General features: G+C 46.1%; 1 protein-coding gene across 4 annotated transcripts in view; it reads right to left on the bottom strand.

Annotated features, from left to right (window-relative positions):
* Positions 1–19,817, bottom strand: part of FGD5 (FYVE, RhoGEF and PH domain containing 5) — a 192,422-nt gene that overhangs the window by 27,239 nt on the left and 145,366 nt on the right. For all 4 annotated transcript variants that reach the window (XM_029601388.1, XM_029601385.1, XM_029601386.1 and 1 more), the window contains exons 12-14: positions 15,179–15,247; positions 1,231–1,314; positions 827–906 (exon numbers count right to left, since the gene is read on the bottom strand). In XM_029601388.1, coding sequence (XP_029457248.1) covers positions 827–906; positions 1,231–1,314; positions 15,179–15,247 — 233 coding nt within the window. The remainder of the gene's footprint in view (positions 1–826; positions 907–1,230; positions 1,315–15,178; positions 15,248–19,817) is intronic.

Here is a 19,817-nt window from a genome sequence, read left to right as displayed (position 1 = left end):
CAGAAACAGAAATGCATCTCCTCCCATGCGGTGAAAGACTCAAAGATCTCAGAGATCTACATTTCACAAAACTGGCAGGGAAAAATCAAGGACTTCCTACAAAAGATTATCTGTGTATAATCCTGGGGGAAAGTACAGCTAGAGCAGCAAAATATGTGGCATCCTGCCAGCGGGCTAGAAATGTAATCTGACAGCGACAATACGAACCAGCAGCAGAACTCTGGAATTGTCCTTGTCACTGCCCGTTCTGTAGCCTCTAATTTTTTTTAGCGTTATTCTTATTATGTAGGTTTTTTTCTCCTTTTATTTTAACCATTTTGGGGGCATTTTCAAAAGCGCCCACACTGATGCAGAGTCCACAAGTATTTTTAACCGTGGGTTTGCACCCTTCCAAGGGAAAAGTACTCACAGACTTTCCCTTTGAAAATTGCCCTGGGACAGAGGACCCGCAGAGGTTTGCACCTCCTTTTTTCATGCAAAGCACCATGCGTAGATTCGAAACTGCAATCCATGCGCATTATTTCCCTCTCCCAACCCAAAACACGCCCTGGGAACACCTTCACCTTACTCGGATGAAAAACAAATGCTTTGCTAACTCCTCTGCCTACTTTTACCCGGATAAGGATGCAATTTTCAGAAAGCCAATTTACTAAGATAAAGAGCTTTTGAAAATTGCCTTCTCCCTGTTTTATTTTGGCAGTACATGTGCAACTTGTCTTGCCAATAAGGATTTCTGGATCGTCAGAGAGCGAGAGACGTTTGTCAGATTTTCCTTCTGCTCTGTATTCACAACACGATTTGGGAGAGACTCGAGATCTTTCAGTACCTGGCTGACAGGGTCAGACTGCTGTCCAGGCACTCCACCTTCAGCAGGTTCTGCACCTTCTCGCCAATCGGTCGGCTGACCTAGGAAGAACAGACAAGCAACACGATTCTCATCCATTTGTTTCAACAGCGAGATGGACACAGAGGACCTGAAAACCATACAGGGGACAAAGACATATGAAGGCCACAAAGGGCTGATCGTTGGCTTTAGTTATTGCTCATGCTCACATCTCTTTCTCATTCCTTTGTGAAATCTGCTTTTTTTCTGTATCACCAGGAAAGGGCAGAAAGCATATTAGCTTTAGGTACCTCTTTTTTTGCAGGCTACTGACAGCCCAGAGAAAGCCGCAGGAGCCGCATCACACTTTGCGCAAAGCAACAACCTTCTGGAGACTAAACTCTCACCCTCATGCCAGCCACAGACAAGGTGTTCTTCAGCCGGTACTTGCCGTCCTTCTGCGGGTACGTGTAAAGCAGGACATCGTTCATCTGAAACGAACAGAGTGAGATGCACATTCATCTAATGCGTCCATCATAGACCTTCCGTCACATCACTTATCCACAAGCTCAGGAATAGACAATAGACTGAACTTTGCAAAAGGGAAGAAAAGACTTTATTCAAGGATATCGGCAAATTTTGACAGTGCATGAATCATCTTGTAAAGAGCTGTGTACAAGAATGGTGAGACAGAAAGCTCAAAGAGAGGGAAGTGTGGTGGTGCTGCCGAGAAGCACATTCCCTAGAACAAGGACTGTATAACTTCTTGAAGGCCACCATAAAAGACAAATTAATCACTTGCAAAAGCCAAATATATGTAAATATCTCATGAATATTCATTCTTGATATAGTGAGTAGCACACCTCTGCTCTGAAGGCTGCAAATGCTTTTCCCAGCACTGAGGAATTATTGCAGTCTGACTTCCTGGGTTTTAATTATTGTGATCACAAACGAATGGACCCGGGAACTTAATTGTGCTTTAGAGAGAACGCCTAGATTATGGGTTGAGTTTGTGATAGAAGTGCAAATACTGAGACCCACACACACACACCTCTCCTAATGCACCTTGATCCTACTAAGGGCTGTTGCAAGGGATGGGCAATAAGGGCAAGTACCAGGTGTCCCAAACCAGGGGGAGAGGGGGCATCATGCTGCCCTTTTCAGTTTGTGAACACACAAGGCAAAAAAGAAAGGGGAGCACTGAAAACAACCCTTGCTGGAGTCATTATTTTGTTCAGCAATGGCTATCGATCCTGCCCTGCAGCATCCCCTGCTATTCCATTACTGAGACCCCCCCCCCACACACACTGCCAGTGCCCCATATTCTCGTCCTGTAGCACCACCTGCTATTCCTCTAGAGTCCCCTCACACAGCTCTGCCCTGTGCCCCTCATTCCCGACCTGCAGCACCACCTGCTATTCCTCTACAGAGTCCCCCTACAGAGCTCTGCCAATGCACCTCATTCCTGTGCTGTAGCACCACCTGCTATTCCTCTACAGAGTCCCCCTACAGAGCTCTGCCAATGCACCTCATTCCTGTGCTGTAGCACCACCTGCTATTTCTCTAGAGTCCCCTCACACAGCTCTGCCAGTGCCCCTCATTCCCGACCTGCAGCACCACCTGCTATTCCTCTAGAGTCCCCCTACAGAGCTCTGCCCTGTGCCCCTCATTCCTGTGCTGCAGCACCACCTGCTATTCCTCTAGAGTCCCCCTACAGAGCTCTGCCCTGTGCCCCTCATTCCTGTGCTGCAGCACCACCTGCTATTCCTCTACAGAGTCCCCCTACAGAGCTCTGCCCTGTGCCCCTCATTCCTGTGCTGTAGCACCACCTGCTATTCCTCTACAGAGTCCCCCTACAGAGCTCTGCCAATGCACCTCATTCCTGTGCTGTAGCACCACCTGCTATTCCTCTACAGAGTCCCCCTACAGAGCTCTGCCAATGCACCTCATTCCTGTGCTGTAGCACCACCTTCTATTTCTCTAGAGTCCCCTCACACAGCTCTGCCAGTGCCCCTCATTCCCGACCTGCAGCACCACCTGCTATTCCTCTTCAGATCCCCACTACACAGCTCTACCAATGCATCTCATTCTCGTCCTGTAGCACCACCTGCTATTCCTCTACAGAATCCCCTCACACAGCTCTGCCCTGTGCCCCTCATTCCTGACCTGCAGCACCACCAGCTATTCCTCTACAGTCCCCCTACAGAGCTTTGCCAATGCACCTCATTCCTGTGCTGTAGCACCACCTGCTATTACTCTATAGTCCCCCTACAGAGCTCTGCCAATGCACCTCATTCCTAACCTGCAGCACCACCTGCTATTCACTACAGAGTCCCCCTACAGAGCTCTGCCAATGCACCTCATTCCTGTGCTGTAGCACCACCTGCTATTACTCTACAGTCTCCCTACAGAGCTCTGCCAGTGCACCTCATTCCCGTCCTGTAGCTCCCCCCCTCCTATTCCAATATTGAGACTTACTGAAGATAATGTCAAGCCATTCATCACATCTTGAACAAATACATTTGTTATGCATTTTATAGATGTGTGTGTATATATAATTACTTTCCAGTGAAATAACTTTATGTCCTTCTGTTACAAAACAGAAGAAGAATAACAGAAACAAGGTTCTCTCTTTTTCCCTTTTTGAAGCTTCTAATTAGGCCTCTTCTCCCAGAGGTGACTGCATGATTGCTTCTGCCGTATTATAAATATATACATATACATACACACACAAAATGGCAACACAGTATATAACAATAAACCCCCCAAAAGGACATATCAAACTGATACATACAAAGACAACCTTTGCCACACACATTTATTTAAAACAGATCCATTCCCAACTTGTTTCACTTGTCACAGCTTCTTCAGGGGAAGGATTCTTTCACCAATTTTTTTATACAATCTATAAAGACAAAACAATAACCTTCACATTAATCACAATCAGGTGAATACATTTTTAAAGAAATTTTTTTTTCCCCAAACACTTATAAAATCTTCAGACGATTGGAAAGACAAATTCACATCACCAAGAATGTCTGTTCCATTTCATCACCTTGTTGAAATCAGGGCTAACTCTCAACTTAAGTCGGAGGCTAAATCCTGACTGTATTACCCACAGGGATTTACACAAAACTGGAAGCCGCTGCTCCAGACCAGAAACGCGCTGTCCCCCAACATCTTCAAAAGAGGACGCGCTCTTTCAACCACAGCCGCATATTCAAATGCTTCCTCAGAGCCAGAAACGGCAACTTGTCCCATTTTTTGGTGGATGTACAGAGACGTACTGCCACTGATAAGAGGTTTTTTTCCCATAATGTTTATGTGCTGTTTGGAAAAAAAAAAATGTATTCACCCGATTTGTAATTAACGTGAAGGATTTCTTGCACACCAAATGATGGAAGAAAGCCCTATCCAGTCATGGTCTTATTCCCTTCCTCATCAGGACGAACCTGCCCCCCACCCTACAGCCCACAAGAGAGCAATGCACCCCACCCAATGCCTGTCTTCCCCTTCCAAAGTACAAAAAGATGGCAAGGTCTCCAACACAGATACACAAGAAAAGTGACAAATGCCTTGTCGGGGGCTTTATTCAGTTCACTTATTGTGTCATAAATTAGCCCGATTGCTGCCATTAATTTAATCTGCTCAGTGACAGGACCACTGTGCTGATCACATTACAGCGTTCAGCCACGCGGGGCTCGTAAGGATCCATCCTGATGGAAGTCTTCATCACAGAATGCAGACAAGACAGCCAGAGAGTAGAGATTTCTAGTGCCAAACCAGCACAACAGAAAACAAATCCACGCGGTATCAAAACCGCTCAGAAAGCATCAGCATTAACATGAGATGCAGATTACAAGGGGGTAGGGGGGGGGGGGCAGTCCACAGGTATTTGGAAAGGAGTGGGCCACCCGGGCCCAGCCATGTCTTGGAAGCTGTGCTGGGGGCATCATGCGACATTCTTCCTGTCTCGTGCCGGTCTTGCACCTGCGCGGGCGCCTGTGTTTTCACGCCGCTCTCCGTGTCTCGCACGACCGGCACGAGGCAGGAAGAAAGCCGCGGGATGCCTCAGGCTGTAGCATTTCCCAAGCCAAGGCGGAGTGAGTGCTTGCGCTGCAGGCAGGTAAGGGACTGGCTGGGACAGGGAGACTACGGCTGGATGCTGACGGGCTTGGAGGATGACTTGCCAAGGAGCAAGGGGATTGTGTGTATGTGGGGGGGGTCTCTGAAGCTGGAGGCTGGCTTGGTAGGGGGAGGCACCTGAAGATAGAGGCTGGCTTGGTGAGGGGTTTCTGAAGCTAGAGGCTGATTGGGTGAGGGGGGGATATCTGAAGCTGGAGGCTGATTTTCGGGGGGGGGGGGGGTGTTCTGAAGCTGGAGGTGGGGAGGGTCTGAAGCTGGAGGCTGATTTTTTTTTGGGGGGGGTGTTCTGAAGCTGGAGGTGGGGAGGGTCTGAAGCTGGAGGCTGGCTTGATGGGGGGAGGCACCTGAAGATAGAGGCTGGCTTGGTGAGGGGGTCTCTGAAGCTGGAGGCTGACTCGGTGTGGGGCGCATCTGAAGCTGGAGGCTGATTTTTGGGGGGGTATTCTGAAGCTGGAGGTGGGGAGGATCTGTAGATAGAGGCTGGCTTGGTGAGGGGGGGGTTCTCTGAAGCTGGAGGCTGACTTGTAGGTGGTTGAGATGGAGGCTGGCTGGCTGCTGTGCACAGGGGAAAAGGGGGGGGGGGGGGTTGGGGGATACTGGGGCTGGGCTGGAGGAAACAAAGAACCACAAAGGGGGAGGATGCATGGGAAATGTTATGTTGTGAGTGATGGGGCTGAGTGTTATTTAGGAACATCCTCCAAAAGAACAATGACAGGAGCTCAGCAGCTCCAGCGTAACACTCCCCGTTCCCCATAAGAATGACGATGGGGTTTGCCTTACAGATAGGAGGAAATGTATTTTTGTTTCACGTTTTCCAGTTTTGTGCTGCATGCGGAGTCTGACTTCTTGGATTTCCATTTCTGTTTTTGTATGAACATTTGTAATTTGTTCTGTATTTGGTGAAGGTCTTTCCGTGTTCTGCAAGTGTGACCAAGCTGAGGTATTCTGCTAGCATGTAGGGACCTGCAGCAGCTTTGTCAATTGTGCTTTTCAAACAGGAGGTGTATTGGTGCTGTAGGACCTGGTGTAATATTTACAGCGCTGCCTTTCATAGGTAGGATTGTTGCTGTTGGAGTCCTGTGAATTAGTGTTGCTATGGTACAGCAAGTTTGCTACATATGTCCTGAGGGATTTTTATTTTTTTTTTGCAGGATTTTGTATTTTACAATGTGCCTGGAAGTGAAGGGGGGTTTGTGTTACTGTAGGTTAGGTAACACCAGAATTTGAATTTTTTTTTTTTTGGCATGGTGAGGTATACAGGGAATTATCTTGCTCTTCCCCCATGTTGGAGGTGTGTATGTTGGGAGGGATATCTTTGGCCACAGAGCATACATTTGCATTACTGGAGGTGCAGGATTTATATTGGGTTTGTCTTGCACATACAGTGAGGACAAGAACGAACCTTGCTCTTAAAGCCAAGGCACACTGGCTATGATCTCAGTCTCTTTCAATGCATATCCATATCCATTGAATGCATATCCATATCCATTGAATGCATATCCATTCAATGCATATCCATATCCATATCAATTGAAAAGCTGGCTGTTCGCAGAAGCCTACCGCTGAAGGATCTCCTCAACCATCACTGACTCTCATTCTCCCACCCCTCCCTAATCCCTACCCCCCCCTCTTTTCCCTCTCCCCTTCCCCCCCACCCAACCTCACCCTTTCCTTCTCCCACTGGACATACCATGCTAATAACTGCCTAGGATAAATCTATGTTTACGTATCTTATAGTTTTTGTTGATTATATATTTATCTCTCTCTAATTGTTTCTTAGTTTAAATTCTGTACTGTCTTCCATTGCCCAGGTTTTACGCTCCCTGTTTAATGTAACTTTACTTTCTACCTTGATGTTAATTGGTTTCCCCTCAGTTACATTGTAAACCGGTACGATAAGACCTAGTCTTGAGCATCGGTATAGTAAAAGAAATTAAATAAATAAATAAATAAATCCAGTGTAACTCTCTGCTTCAACAGCAGTGGGGAATGAAGAAAAGATGATTTTATATTCAGACAACAAACAACAAGGACTGAATTACACAGTACTGGGAAAACAAATAAGCATGGGTGTAGCTTGTTTGTTACGACGGTTAATACCCCGAATCAATTAAGCCCGATACTTCACTTTCAATACATATCCTGCTTCACTTCACTTTCAATACATATTCTGCTTCAATGGCAGGGGGGAACGAAGAAAAGTGATTTATATTCAGATAACAACCAACAAGGACTGAATTGCACAGGCTGGGTAAACAAATAAGCATGGGGAGTGACTTGCTTATTGTGGCGGTTACTACCCCTAACCAATTAAGCTAGATACTTCACTTAGATGCAGCTCCAGCACTGCTCTCTCTACATTAATGGCAGGGGTGGAAGGGAAATAGAACCAAAGGTTACATCAATGGCGGGGGTGGAAGGGAAATAGAACCAAAAGTAACAGATAAGTATGAGAGATGTTTAAAAAAAAAAAAAGTGCGATAGCTTGCTGGCAGACTGGATGGGCCATTTGGTCTTCTTCTGCCGTCATTTCTATGTTTCTATATGTTAAAGTACTGATAATGCTCCTCTTAACTCCTACAAAGTGGCAAACAGCTTCTTTCTGAAGCTTGTATGGTGGAATATACATACAGGCAACATATCGAGGTGAGCTTGGAAGGTTTTAAACATGTGAGTGGTGCCCAAGCAATCAGAACCGTGTCTGTGTTTTGGGCCACATCTGCTTGGTCTCTGTTTACATCTCTTGGTTTCTGACGATGCTTTCTCTCTCTCCGTACATAGCACAGAATAGTTGCTTAGTACTGACACTTCTATTGGTAATGCTGTTTTTCTCACGCTCTCCTTTACCACTATGTCTGGCCTTCTAGCAGATTGGTTGGTTTGGGAATGTATAACTGTACTCTGATTTATAGGAAAAATGTATGCGAGAAAAAAATGACACTAACTGCAAATGTAAAGGAAGAAACTGGGAACTGGAGCTTGGTGGCCCCCTTCCCCCAATCAAAAAGGGCTTCCACTGCCCTCAGGGCAATCAGCCCGCAGCCAGGGCAGTCGCCCAGAATGTTCTCCTCTATTTGGGGGGTGGGGGGGGAAGGAAGCCCCTCCCCCAAGTCAGAGAGAAAATCTCCTCCCTGGGTGAGAGGCAGAAATTCCTCCTCACATTCGGAGCAGGACAACAGCTGCAGCCACAAGGGAGAATACCAGAAGATTTTCTGTTATCAGCCTGTAGTGCAGCTGGTGGAAGACCTGTGAAAGGGTCCCCCCACCTTCTCCATGAAAGCAGAGACCTTAGGATCAATTAAAAACCCGCTAAGTGTGGAAAATCAGCTAAGGAGGATTACAAGTCGGCCTCTCTCAGGCTAGGGCTGCTGTGTCCCTGCGCCTGGACCTTGCATTATTCCCAGCTATCGGCGCATTCTCCTGCCTTCCCCAGTGCAGCCCTGCTGACACAGCAGCTGGGACCGGTTTATTGAGGACTGCTACTGCTTTTTAATTGCCAGAGGAAAGAGTCACAAAGCAGCATCAGACAGGACTCGTTATTAGAACACACAGCCAGGATACGTTTCACGCTGTTCCCAGCTCTTTAGGTACAATTACTCGGGGTCGCTCGTGTCAGAGACGCACAACTTAACACTGCACTCCCCTGGGGCACAAGAGAGTAAGAACAACATACACAGTGCAACAGCTGAACTACACTCATCATGATTTCCAGCAGGAAACAGCATGCGCAGGTTCCCGTACCTAAGCATTTCTATAGCGCTGCTAGGCATATGCAGCTTTCCTCTCACATCCTTGGAGCTTCAGTGCTTATCTCAGAATGGTGGCCTACTGGTTAGAATAATGGGCTAAGAACCAGCGAAGCCTAGGGTTCAAATTCCACTTCCTCCAATGAAATCCTTGTGACCTTGGGCAAGTCATTTTATCTCCTGTTGCATCAGGCACCCACTTAGCTTGTAAGCTCTTTGGGGCATCGGCTAATTGTATTTGAATACTAAAAACGCTGTAAGGTGCCTTGTGCATTATTTGGAAAGGCAAGTTAAAAAACCATGAGGTCCATATTCAGAAGTTAGCTGGCTAAATGAATATTTGGGCACTTAACCGGCCACATTCTAACAAACTAACAAGATAAGATGGCTAGAATTTAGCCGGCTAAGTTAGGGCGTTCCGGGAGCATAACTGGGAGGAGCTGAGTTAGCCGGCTAAATTAACTAGCTAATGCCAATATCCAGAGTTAGCTACCTACCTTACCCTTGGATGGATTAAGCCAGGATGTTATTTTGCAGAAAGGGTCCCACCATCGTGGGGGGGGGGAGTGTCTCTGTGATAGTGAGGCCTCTCCCCCCAAAAAACATCGCAGCTCAATGGCGTCTTCTTTTGCCTTGCGGCCAAACTCCATACGGCAAAAGAATGCGCATAGCGGCCCTTTAACGTGATGGCGGCCCCAACCTCAAAGGACCGCCATCGCCTTAAAAGGCTTCTGGCCGCCCCCCCCCCCCCAAAAAAAAAAAATCCCGGCAAAGGGCGGAGATTGAGCAGGGTCAGGGCTGATCCCAGCTCAACCCAGGGCCACCACTCAAGGTGGCGCCAACTCCCTCCAAAGTTTAAAAATGAACCCGCACAGCAATAAGATAATAAGTGGCTTAAGATAAAAATCTTAAGCCACTCCTGGCACCCCCATCCTATCCCCCTGAGTCCATCACATAAAACTCTTGAGCCACTACAGGCTCTTCCATGCCCGCCCCTCCCCCCCCCCCAACCCGATCCCCAGACCTTACCTCAGTCACGTGGCTGGGGCAAGGTCAGGTGGGGTTGGCTCCATTTTGGAAAATGGCACAGACCGAGCCAGGTGCGAGGGTGCACACAGCCCTGACGGGAGATCTACTTTAAGATTCGGAGGTGGGGGGTAGGTGGCTGAATGTGGGGGGGGGTTGGTGCCCGGTAACCTGTTTTCTCTATTTAATCTTTCAGGGAGGTGGGTAGGTATGGGAAGGGGAGGCCTGGCCCTGATATGGGAAGGGGGGGCCGGTAGCGGCTCAAAATTGTTATGTGATGGACTGGGGGGGTGTGGTGGTATGGGGTGGGGGGGACAGGAACAGCTCAAGATTTTTATTAGATGGATCTGGGAGGGGAGGGGGGCTGGGCCATTGCCTGATAAGTTCATTTTTTTCCTTTTTAAAATTTGGGGGGAGTGGCAGCCCCGGATTGAACTGGGGTTCAGCTCTGATCCCTGTTTAACCTCCCCTCCTTGCCGGGATTTTTTTTTTCTTTGTTTGCCACCGCTTTAAATGTGAGGTGAGAGCCTCAGGACCCCCCCCCTTAGGGACCCAGGCCTCCTGCTTCACATTTACTGCTTTTCCAAGAGATGTTATTTTATCACAGCTGACTACCTTCTCGATCAGCCACAATAAAATATTTGCATAGATTGCCTATGCATGACCTTCTTTGCGTGCATTTTCATTATTTAGACATGCAAATTGCATGCAAAGAAGTTCACTGTGATAGGGGAGGGAACCTAGGAAGGGAGATGCAAAATATTGCATGTATTGTGCAATATAGGCAATATAACGCGTGTTAGAGCTGTCCTAAAATCAGTCAGCTAACTTTATGATAGCCAGCAAAATGCCGGCTGGTGTCCCTGCTGAGCTAGCTATAAGGCCCTTCTAGTAGTTACCTATTTATATCTCTATAGGAGGCCCACCTAGTAACGCAAGGTGAGGTTTAGGTAGTAGTAGTAGGTACTCTAGCCCCCCAAGTTGGATACCCTTGTTATATGTAACTTGTTATTGCCTTCTTGTTATATGGTTATTTATTTAGTTAGTCCCTACGTTCCATGTAAACCGATCTGATATGAATCTTTTCATGAAGGTCGGTATATAAAAATGTTAAATAAATAAATAGACAAATAAATAAATAAAATAAATAAATAGTGTAGGGGTTAGGGGCCACTTTGATATGCAGAGTCAGACACACGAACAGAACAGTACACTCTTGTGAAGATATGATGTCCTTTGGAGTGAGGAAACTCACACAATGATGAGATTTGTACGGTGATCTCTCAACCTAGCTTGATGGACTCTCTACCTGGGTAATATCTCTCTCTCGCCTAAAAATGCCCAAAACACAATTGGCGAAAAAGATCGCAATTTGTGTTATGGCATATCGCACAGCTTAGGGACACTAGTGCATCCCTAGCGCCTTTTTGACAGGAGCGGCGGCTGTCAGCGAGTTTGACAGTCGACGCTCAATTTTGCCGGCATCGGTTCTCAAACCCGCTGACAGCCATGGGTTCAGAAACCGGATGCCAGCAAAATTGAGCGTTCGGTTTTCAACCCGCAAGCTGCGGGCTGATTTTAAATTTTTTTATTTTAAATTATTTTTTACTTTTGGGACCTCCGACTTAATATCGCCAGTTTTTACTGCTTTTCTGTACACTTTCCCGGTGCCGGCAAAAATTAATGCCTACCTTTGGGTAGGCACTAATTTCTGAAAGTAAAATGTGCGGCTTGGCTGCACATTTTACTTACTGAATCGCGTTGGAATAACTAATAGGGCCATCAACATGCATTTGCCTGTTGTGGGTGCTATTAGTTTCGGGGGTTGGCCGCGCGTTTTCGATTTGCTATTACCCCTTACTGAATAAGGGGTAAAGCTAGCACGTCGAAAACGCGTGTCCAAACGCGGGTTAACAATGCGCTCCACCGGAGCACACTGTACTGTATCGGCCTGACAGTCAGATAAATTTATTTGGCTAATTTTGCTATCCTGACAGAGACTGAATATAAATCTCCACATTTTCTGTTGCATGGGGACCTTTCCTCTAAAATCACTGGCGCCATGTAAAACCCTCTTGTGACATAGGAGAATTTCATGCACACAGTGATGACTAAAATCAGCTGTACTACTCATTGATCGATGGTTATGAGGACATGCCTTCTCCTATATGATTTTGAAGACCTGACTATCCCCAGCAGATAGTGTTCATACAAACCAGAGACGAAATCCCATGTTATAATTTAAAAGTGAAGTTTATATTTATCCTTCTCTGCCTCTTGTAGGCCCACGGGGGACTCGGGAGCTGGGAAAGCAGGGCGGCTAATGATTTATAAGAACATTAGGAGCCTGTAAGTTCAATTATTTTCTGGAAAGAAGCAATCATCTTTAACAGAGCTCCTCAGAAGCATATGGCAGGATTCTCACTGATACGGCTTCCTGCGATCATTGCTGTATTATCCTTCTCAGCCAAAGAACCGCATGTGCCAACGTAGGCCGGAGGTTTTATATAAATCTCATCATTAATATGCAAAGCTGTACAAGATCAGGAAAACAAGAACACCCCATGTGGCAGACACACCCTGCTGCGCTATGCACATCACACCTAATGCACTATAGTAATGACACTCGCTGTCTCCTTCAGAGTCCTGTTATATGCACACTCCATCTTCTACAAAGTCTCTGCTCTTTTCTGACAGATGTATTATTTTTGTCATCGTGGTGTTTTGATGATGTACTTTTATATTGCTTTCCAATTATTTATGCTTTAATTGTACTTTGTGTTTTATGTTTTACAATCCTGTCTTGGGCATTCAGGGAGGGGCAGAATATAAATATGAACAAACAAAGCACTCTAAAAAGCCCTGCTATTTTATGGAAGATACATTAACTAAGCAGTCCCTCTGAATTTACTGGGAAGACCATGTAGCACATTCAGGAGAGCTTAAAGGAACCACCACAGTTGTCTAGGGACTTTTTCAACTACATAAATGTCAAAGCACCTGCAGAACTTGTCATCCATTGGAAGGGAATGAACAGGCAGACACAACACACATCAAACATGGTGTCTCAATTGTGCCACAGGAGGACTTTAACCCATAGATTCTGGATAGCTTAAGTTTATTCCTGGCAGGGTTTCACTTCGCTGCTTCCCAGTGTCACATATTGACACTGTACAATAGTACTCCAGCTGTTCACATCTGCCCCAGTACCATGGAGTATAACTGACTAGATCTTTCCACTAGGTAGCGATGGCTGTGGCTCAGGTCACAGATGAGCCATTTCAGTGCGGTGGAAGGGAGCCATGAGCCAGATATTCATTCCAGGGATCGAAGTCTGACTTATGATGACAAAAGGGACACGGAGTAGGGACTGCAATGGGATGCAAGAGCTAACTCTGTGTCTGTCTGGTGTTGCTAGTGCAGGGGAAAGTCAACATCGTTCCTGTGAGCCTGCTCTAGCAATAGTGTCTGAATGTTCTACCCTGGTGGGAAAAGCCTTGAAGTCCACCATAATGGTCATGTAGTATCCATGCCGTGTTTTCTCTATGCCGCTGGTTGTTTCCTCAGTGCTAGTACAGTGTAGTTGTGGTGCCAACAATGTTACTGTGGTACTGATATGCTGCATCTGGAGATCAGCAAATGCCCTTCCCTTAGTTAACACTCCAGTCTGAGAAGCACTTGAAGTAATATTGACTGGGTAAATGTAACATCAGGACTTGCTAGAGACAAAGTTCCTAGATGGAATAAATGACTGCTTCATGGAGCAATTGGTTCAGGAACCCATGAGAAAGGGAGCTATTTTAGATTTAATTCTTAGTGGAACACAGGATTTGGTGAGAGAGGTAACGGTGGTGGGGCCACTTGACAATAGTGATCACAACATGATCAGATTTGAACTAATGACTGGAAAGGGGACAATATGTAAATCTACAGCTCTAACTAATTTTCAAAAGGGAAACTTTGATAAAATGAGGAAAACAGAAAAAAAACTGAAAGGTGCAGCTCCAAAGGTTAAAAGTGTTCAACAGGCATGGACATTGCTTAAAAATATATCTTAGAGCACAATCCAGATGTATTCCCTGCATTAAGAAAGGTGGAAGGAAGGCAAAACGATTACCAGCATGGTTAAAAGGTGAGGAGAAAGAGGTTATTTTAGCCAAACAACATCCTTCAAAAATTTGAAGACGTGCTAGATATCGGTTGCCACTTTCTGGAAGTTTAGCCCCAACATAAATCATTGGAGGGCCCTGGTGAAAGTAGTGGCCGATTTGGAAAAGCTCTGCTGTGCGTTGAAAGGTCAGACCTTTAAATATCATTTGATTTGGGATATTTACCATCAATACCTTGTTTAATTTTGTATTCATTTCTATTGTATTTTCTTTTTGGATGTATCTACCGTATTTGCTGGCATATAGGATGCACTTTTTTCCCCTCAAAATAGGGGAAAAATATGGAGTGCGTCCTATGCGCCGTTAATTAAAATTAACAGCGTCAGGTGTGGGGGTGGGGGAGTGACACAGTGGTGTCGGGGAGCAAGGGTGCACCGCCCGATTGGCCCAGCAACGGCATCAAAATCAATAGCTGGCTATGCTTAGAAAAAAGGGAATGGTAAATAAAATGGAAAATATCATAAAGCCTCTGTATCACTCAATGGTGAGACCGCACCTTGAGTACTGTACAATTCTGGTCACCGCATCTCAAAAAAGATATAGTTGCACTGAAGAAGGTACAGAGAAGGGCAACCAAAATGATAAAGAGGATGGGACAGCTCCCCTATGAGCAAAGGCTAAAGAGGTTAGGGCTGTTCAGCCTGGAGAAGAGACGGCTGAGGGGGGATATGATAGAGGTCTTTAAGATCATGAGAGGTCTAGAACGGGGAAATTTGAATCGGTTATTTACTCTCAGATAATAGAAGGACTAGGGGGCACACCATGAAGTTAGCAAGTAGCACATTTAAAACTAATTGGAGAAATATTTTTTTCACTCAACGCACAATTAAACTCTGGAATTTGTTGCCAGAGGATCTGGTTAGTGTAGTTAGTGTAGCTGGGTTTAAAAAAGGTTTGGATAAGTTCTTGGAGGAGAAGACCATTAACTGCTATTAAGTTGACATAGGAATTAGCCACTGCTATTATTGGCATCAGTAGCATGGGATCTACTTAGTGTTTGGGTACTTGCCAGATATTTGTAGTCTGGATCGGCCACTGTTGGAAACAGGATACTGGGCTTGATGGATCCTTGGTCTGACCCAGTTTGGCAATTTATGTTCTTTAGGTTCTTAATGTAATGAGGTAAGAGGGATTGAAAGAGAAGCAGGAAATGAATTCCTGCCCATGTAAACTTAGAATAGGCATGAGTGTGTATTAATTCTGTCCCCTTCCCAGGCACGTAGTGGCTGGCTCAGCATTAATGGCAATCAGAGAGTCAGTGTCCTTACCAGGAACAAGTGGCGGGGATGTCTGCTCTTCTCACACACTTTCATCAGTGTTCCTTCCTTAACGAACTCCTGGGGGAAGAAACAGGTGTGTCAGTACCCCACCAGCAGTGTGTGGAGTCAGAGCTCATTCACATATTCCAGCAGACATCGTGTATCTCTCAGAATAATCAGGCCTCAACCGTCCCCAGAGAAGCAAGGTTTAGGCAGTATTCAGATTACTTCTTTCAGCCTCTCTCCTTTCCACTTCCCTTCTGCCCACTCCTTTCTAATTTCTCCCTTCTCCCATCTTGCTGTTCTGTCCTGTGCATTCATAAAATGCTATTTTCATTTTTGTAATAAGAAATCTGCAACCCCAAATCCAACTCCCAACCACACACACAATCACATAGGATGTCTGCAGAAACACAACCTGATTTCATTTTCATTTTATTTCATTTCATTCTTCTTAATATCCCACTTGTTAAACATGTTATCCCAGTGGTAGTACGATTTAAAAGTATATACATAAATCCAATGTAAAAATTAAGTATAACATTAATAAAACAAATAAAAGTTCAATTAAACATATACAACCTAAATCAACTTGAAATTCTAAATCAATTAAAACATAAGATAAATAGTAACCATACAGAATACAAAATTAACAACAATACACAGGAAAATTGGTTCTTACCTGCTAATTTTAGTTCCTGTAGTACTACAGATCAGTCCAGATTCCTGGGTTTTGCTTCCCTTCCAGCAAATGGAGACAGAGAAAGTTTTACTGACACTGTCGCTTAACCTGGTCTGCCACCTGCAGCCCATCAGTATTGACCTGTACCCAAGCCAAGATGGAAATGTATCCCAAAACACAACTTAACTTATCAAACATCTCCCGCCGAACAAGTAGGAGGAAATGGAACCACTTAATCTGAATGATCCTTATAACCATATAAGTCAGAATGCACAAACATCACCTGAGCCACAAATACGCAATTGAAAATCCTTCAGCTTATACAAAAAAAACACAGATCAGACTCTCCAAACCCGGGTGGGACTCTAGACTGATCTGTGGTTCTACAGGAACGAAAATTAGCAGGTAATAACCAATTTTCCTTTCCCCAGATCAGTTCGGTCTCCTGGGATGTACCAAAGCCTTCCTAAACCGGGTGGGACTGCGAGAGTCCCACTTGAGGCATGCTTTCACCAACGTTCCTAGACTCTGGTGCCTGGACGTCCAGACGATAATGCCTGGAGAAAGTGTGCAATGCCTTCCAAGTAGCTGCCCTACAAATCTCTTGTGGTGACACTAACTGACATTCAGCCCAGGATGTCGCTTGCGACAGACTCTAGTGAGCTCTCAGAACCTGAGGCACCGACCGTCCCATGCAAATATACACCGAAGCTATGGCCTCCTTCAACCACCGCACTATGGTCACTTTTGAGGCCTTCTGCCCTTTCTTCGCACCACTCAAGAGAATGAAGATGATCGGACACTTTACAGCTATCAGTGACCTTCAGATACCGCAACACTGCTCGCTTTACATCCAGACATCTCAACTCCTTATCCAAAGAAACCATCCTATCCAGATTTGGAAAGGCTGGTAACTCCACGGACTGATTCAAGTGAAAGGACAAAACAACCTACGGAAGAAAAGAAGGCACCGTATAGAATGAGATACCCGAATCCGAAATCTTTAGGAAAAGATCTCTAAATGAAAGGGCATATATCTCCGAAATCCTTCTAACCGAACAAACTGCCACCAGGAAAATGACCTTTAAAGTAAGATTATTATTATTATTTTTAATTTTTATATACCAGTGTTCCTGTATGACATACAAATCATATCGGTTTACATTTAAACTGAGAACAACAAGTTCGCCTAGAGGCGGTACATGGAACAAGGGATACAAACTGGGATGTGGGAAAACTATAATTTAGAAAATACAATTAACTACATGAGGAAATGTGCATAATAATATTGGGTAGTAAATGTGAAGTACATCTTGGGAGAGTAACAGTCACAATGTGTTGCCGAGGAGAATACAGTAAGGGTCCAGCATGCCACCCAGAGGTCTTAATGGGCTCAGAAAGTAGGAGAAGGCAGAGGAATGGGCAGGCTGGATGCGAGCAGGGAGTTATGTTCCTGGAAAAGCTTGGCTGAATAGCCAGGTTTTAAGTTTCTTTCTGAAAGTCGTGTGGCAAGGTTCTTGTCGGATGTCTGGAGGGAGCGCATTCCACCAAGTGGGCCTGCTGAAGAAAAGGAGCGTTTCCTTAGGGAAGATTTTGCTGGGGGGGTGTGGAGTATGTCTTTGTATGCACCTCTGATGGGTCTGGAAGATGTATTAGGGTGCAGTTGGGAGTTTAGGTAGAGCGGGGCGATGTGTGTTGCTTTAGGAATAATTGTGAGAACTTTGAAGATGATCCTGGATTTAACGGGGAGCCAGTGGAGGTTCCTAAGGATAGGGGTGATGTGTTCTCTTTTGTTGGCATTAGTGAGAATTCTGGCAGCGGAGTTCTGAATCATCTGGAGTGGTTTGATGGTGTGGGCCGGGAGCCCAAGCAGGAGGGAGTTGCAGTAGTCTATTTTCGATAGGATGACGGATCCTTCAACGTCATCCTGCGCAGTGGCTCAAACAGCGTGCCACACATCACTTTAGGAACAAGTTTAGGCGCCACAGGGGACACAAACGTTTCATACCTCACAGAAAACGTACCACATCCGGATGCACAGCCAGAGGCAACCCATGCATCTTGCCTCTAAGGCACCCCAAGGCAGCCACCTGGACCCTTAAGGAGTTGAAATCCAAACCTTTCACCAAACCTTGCTGCAAAAAAGACAAAATGTGGACCACAGAAGCTCGAGTCGGATCCATGCTGTGCTCCTTGCACCAAACCTCAAACACCTTCCACACGCACACATAAGCCAAGGAAGTGGACTTCTTTCTTGCTTGCAACAAAGTGGTAACATCCTCCGAATAACCCTTTTCTCTCAGGTGCCTCCTCTCAAAAGTCAAGCTGCCCGAGAGAAGCAATTAGCCTGATCCAAAAATATGGAACCCTGGCGCAGCAGGTTAGGAGGATGAGCCAGTTGTAGCACGCCATCCACTGCGAGATTGACTAAATCTGCGAACCACAGCCAATGAGACCATTCTGGCACCACCAGAACTACTTGCCCTGGATGAACCTCTATTCTTCGCAAGACCTTGCTCACCAGTGGCCACGGCAGGAACACATACAGGAAAATTCCCTGTGGCCATGGGAGGACTAAAGCATCGACTCCTTCTGCCCCGTGCTCCCTTCTTCAGCTGAAGAACCGCGGAGCCTTGGCATTCTTCCATGTTGCCATGAGATCCATGCAAGGGACTCCTCACCTGTGATGAATCAGGAGCATGGCTTCTTCTGTCAACTCCCACTCCCCGGGATCCAGCTGCTGATAACAGAAGAAATCTGCCTGCACATTGTCCAACCCTGCTATGTGGAAAGCTGCCAGCATCTCCAGATGGCACTCCACCCAGTGTACTAACTCCTGGGCCTCTTGCGCCACTGTCTGACTCTTGATACCGCCCTGCCAGTTGATGAAAGCCATCATCATCGCATTGTCTGACAAAACGTCACTAGTCTGCCCTGTACAAGAAGAAGGAAGGCCTGCAACACTAGACACACCACTCTTCTCTAGACTGTTAATGAACCACAATGTCTCCTCTGGAGACCGGTGCCCCTTTGCTATTTGAGCCTGGCACACAGCTCCCCAACCAGAGAGACTGGCATCGGTTGTGACTACTATCCTACTCGCGCCCTCCAAGGCCACCCCGTGGCCCAAATTGTCTTGACATAGCCACCAATACAGACATCCTGGCGCTTTCCATAAGAGGCAGCGGTAGATGGAATTGTTCCGATACCAGGTTTCACCTGGAGAGCAAGGCTGACTGAAGTGGCCGCATATGAGCAAACGTCCAAGTGACCAATTCCAAAGTAGAAGCCATAGACTCAAGAACCTGCAGATAATCCCAGACCCTGGGAGCCATAATGCTTTGCAATCTGCCAATCTGTCCCTGGATCTTGACAATCCACTCCTCGGTAAGAAAAACTCTCCCGAGCCCGGTGTCAAAGTATGTTCCCAGGAATTCCAGAACTTGAGACTGCACCAGCTGGCTCTTGGCAAAATTCACAACCCAGCCCAGGGACTATATACGCTGTAGGACTACTGTCACCGCCTGATGACGAAGGTCCTCTGACTTTCTTTGAATCAACCAGTCGTCCAAATACGAGTGAACCAGAATGCCCTCCTGCCAAGGAGTTACTGCCACTATGACCAATTTTGTAAAGGTCTTCGGTGCTGTTGCATCCCAAAAGGTGGGGCACAAAACTGAAATTGATCCGAGGATCATGATCCTGAGAAACCTTTGTTGATCCGGGCAAATTAAAATGTGGAAATACGCCTCGGTTAAATCCGGAGAAGCCAAAAAACTCCCCTTTGTGTACCACAGTGATCACCGACCTCAACATTTCCATCCAAAAACAAGATACCTTGTGTTATGATTTGTGGGTATGTGGGCCCTTGGCCCAAGATGCGAATTGTTACCACCTGTGGGGAGGACCCCCACAAGTCCGTACCGTCGGGAGGTGAGGTCAGATACAGCGAGGAGCTCTGGGTGA

Source organism: Rhinatrema bivittatum, chromosome 4, assembly GCF_901001135.1.
Source record: "Rhinatrema bivittatum chromosome 4, aRhiBiv1.1, whole genome shotgun sequence".
Classification (NCBI taxonomy): Eukaryota; Metazoa; Chordata; class Amphibia; order Gymnophiona; family Rhinatrematidae; genus Rhinatrema; species Rhinatrema bivittatum.
This window is presented reverse-complemented; position numbering and strand designations above follow the sequence as displayed.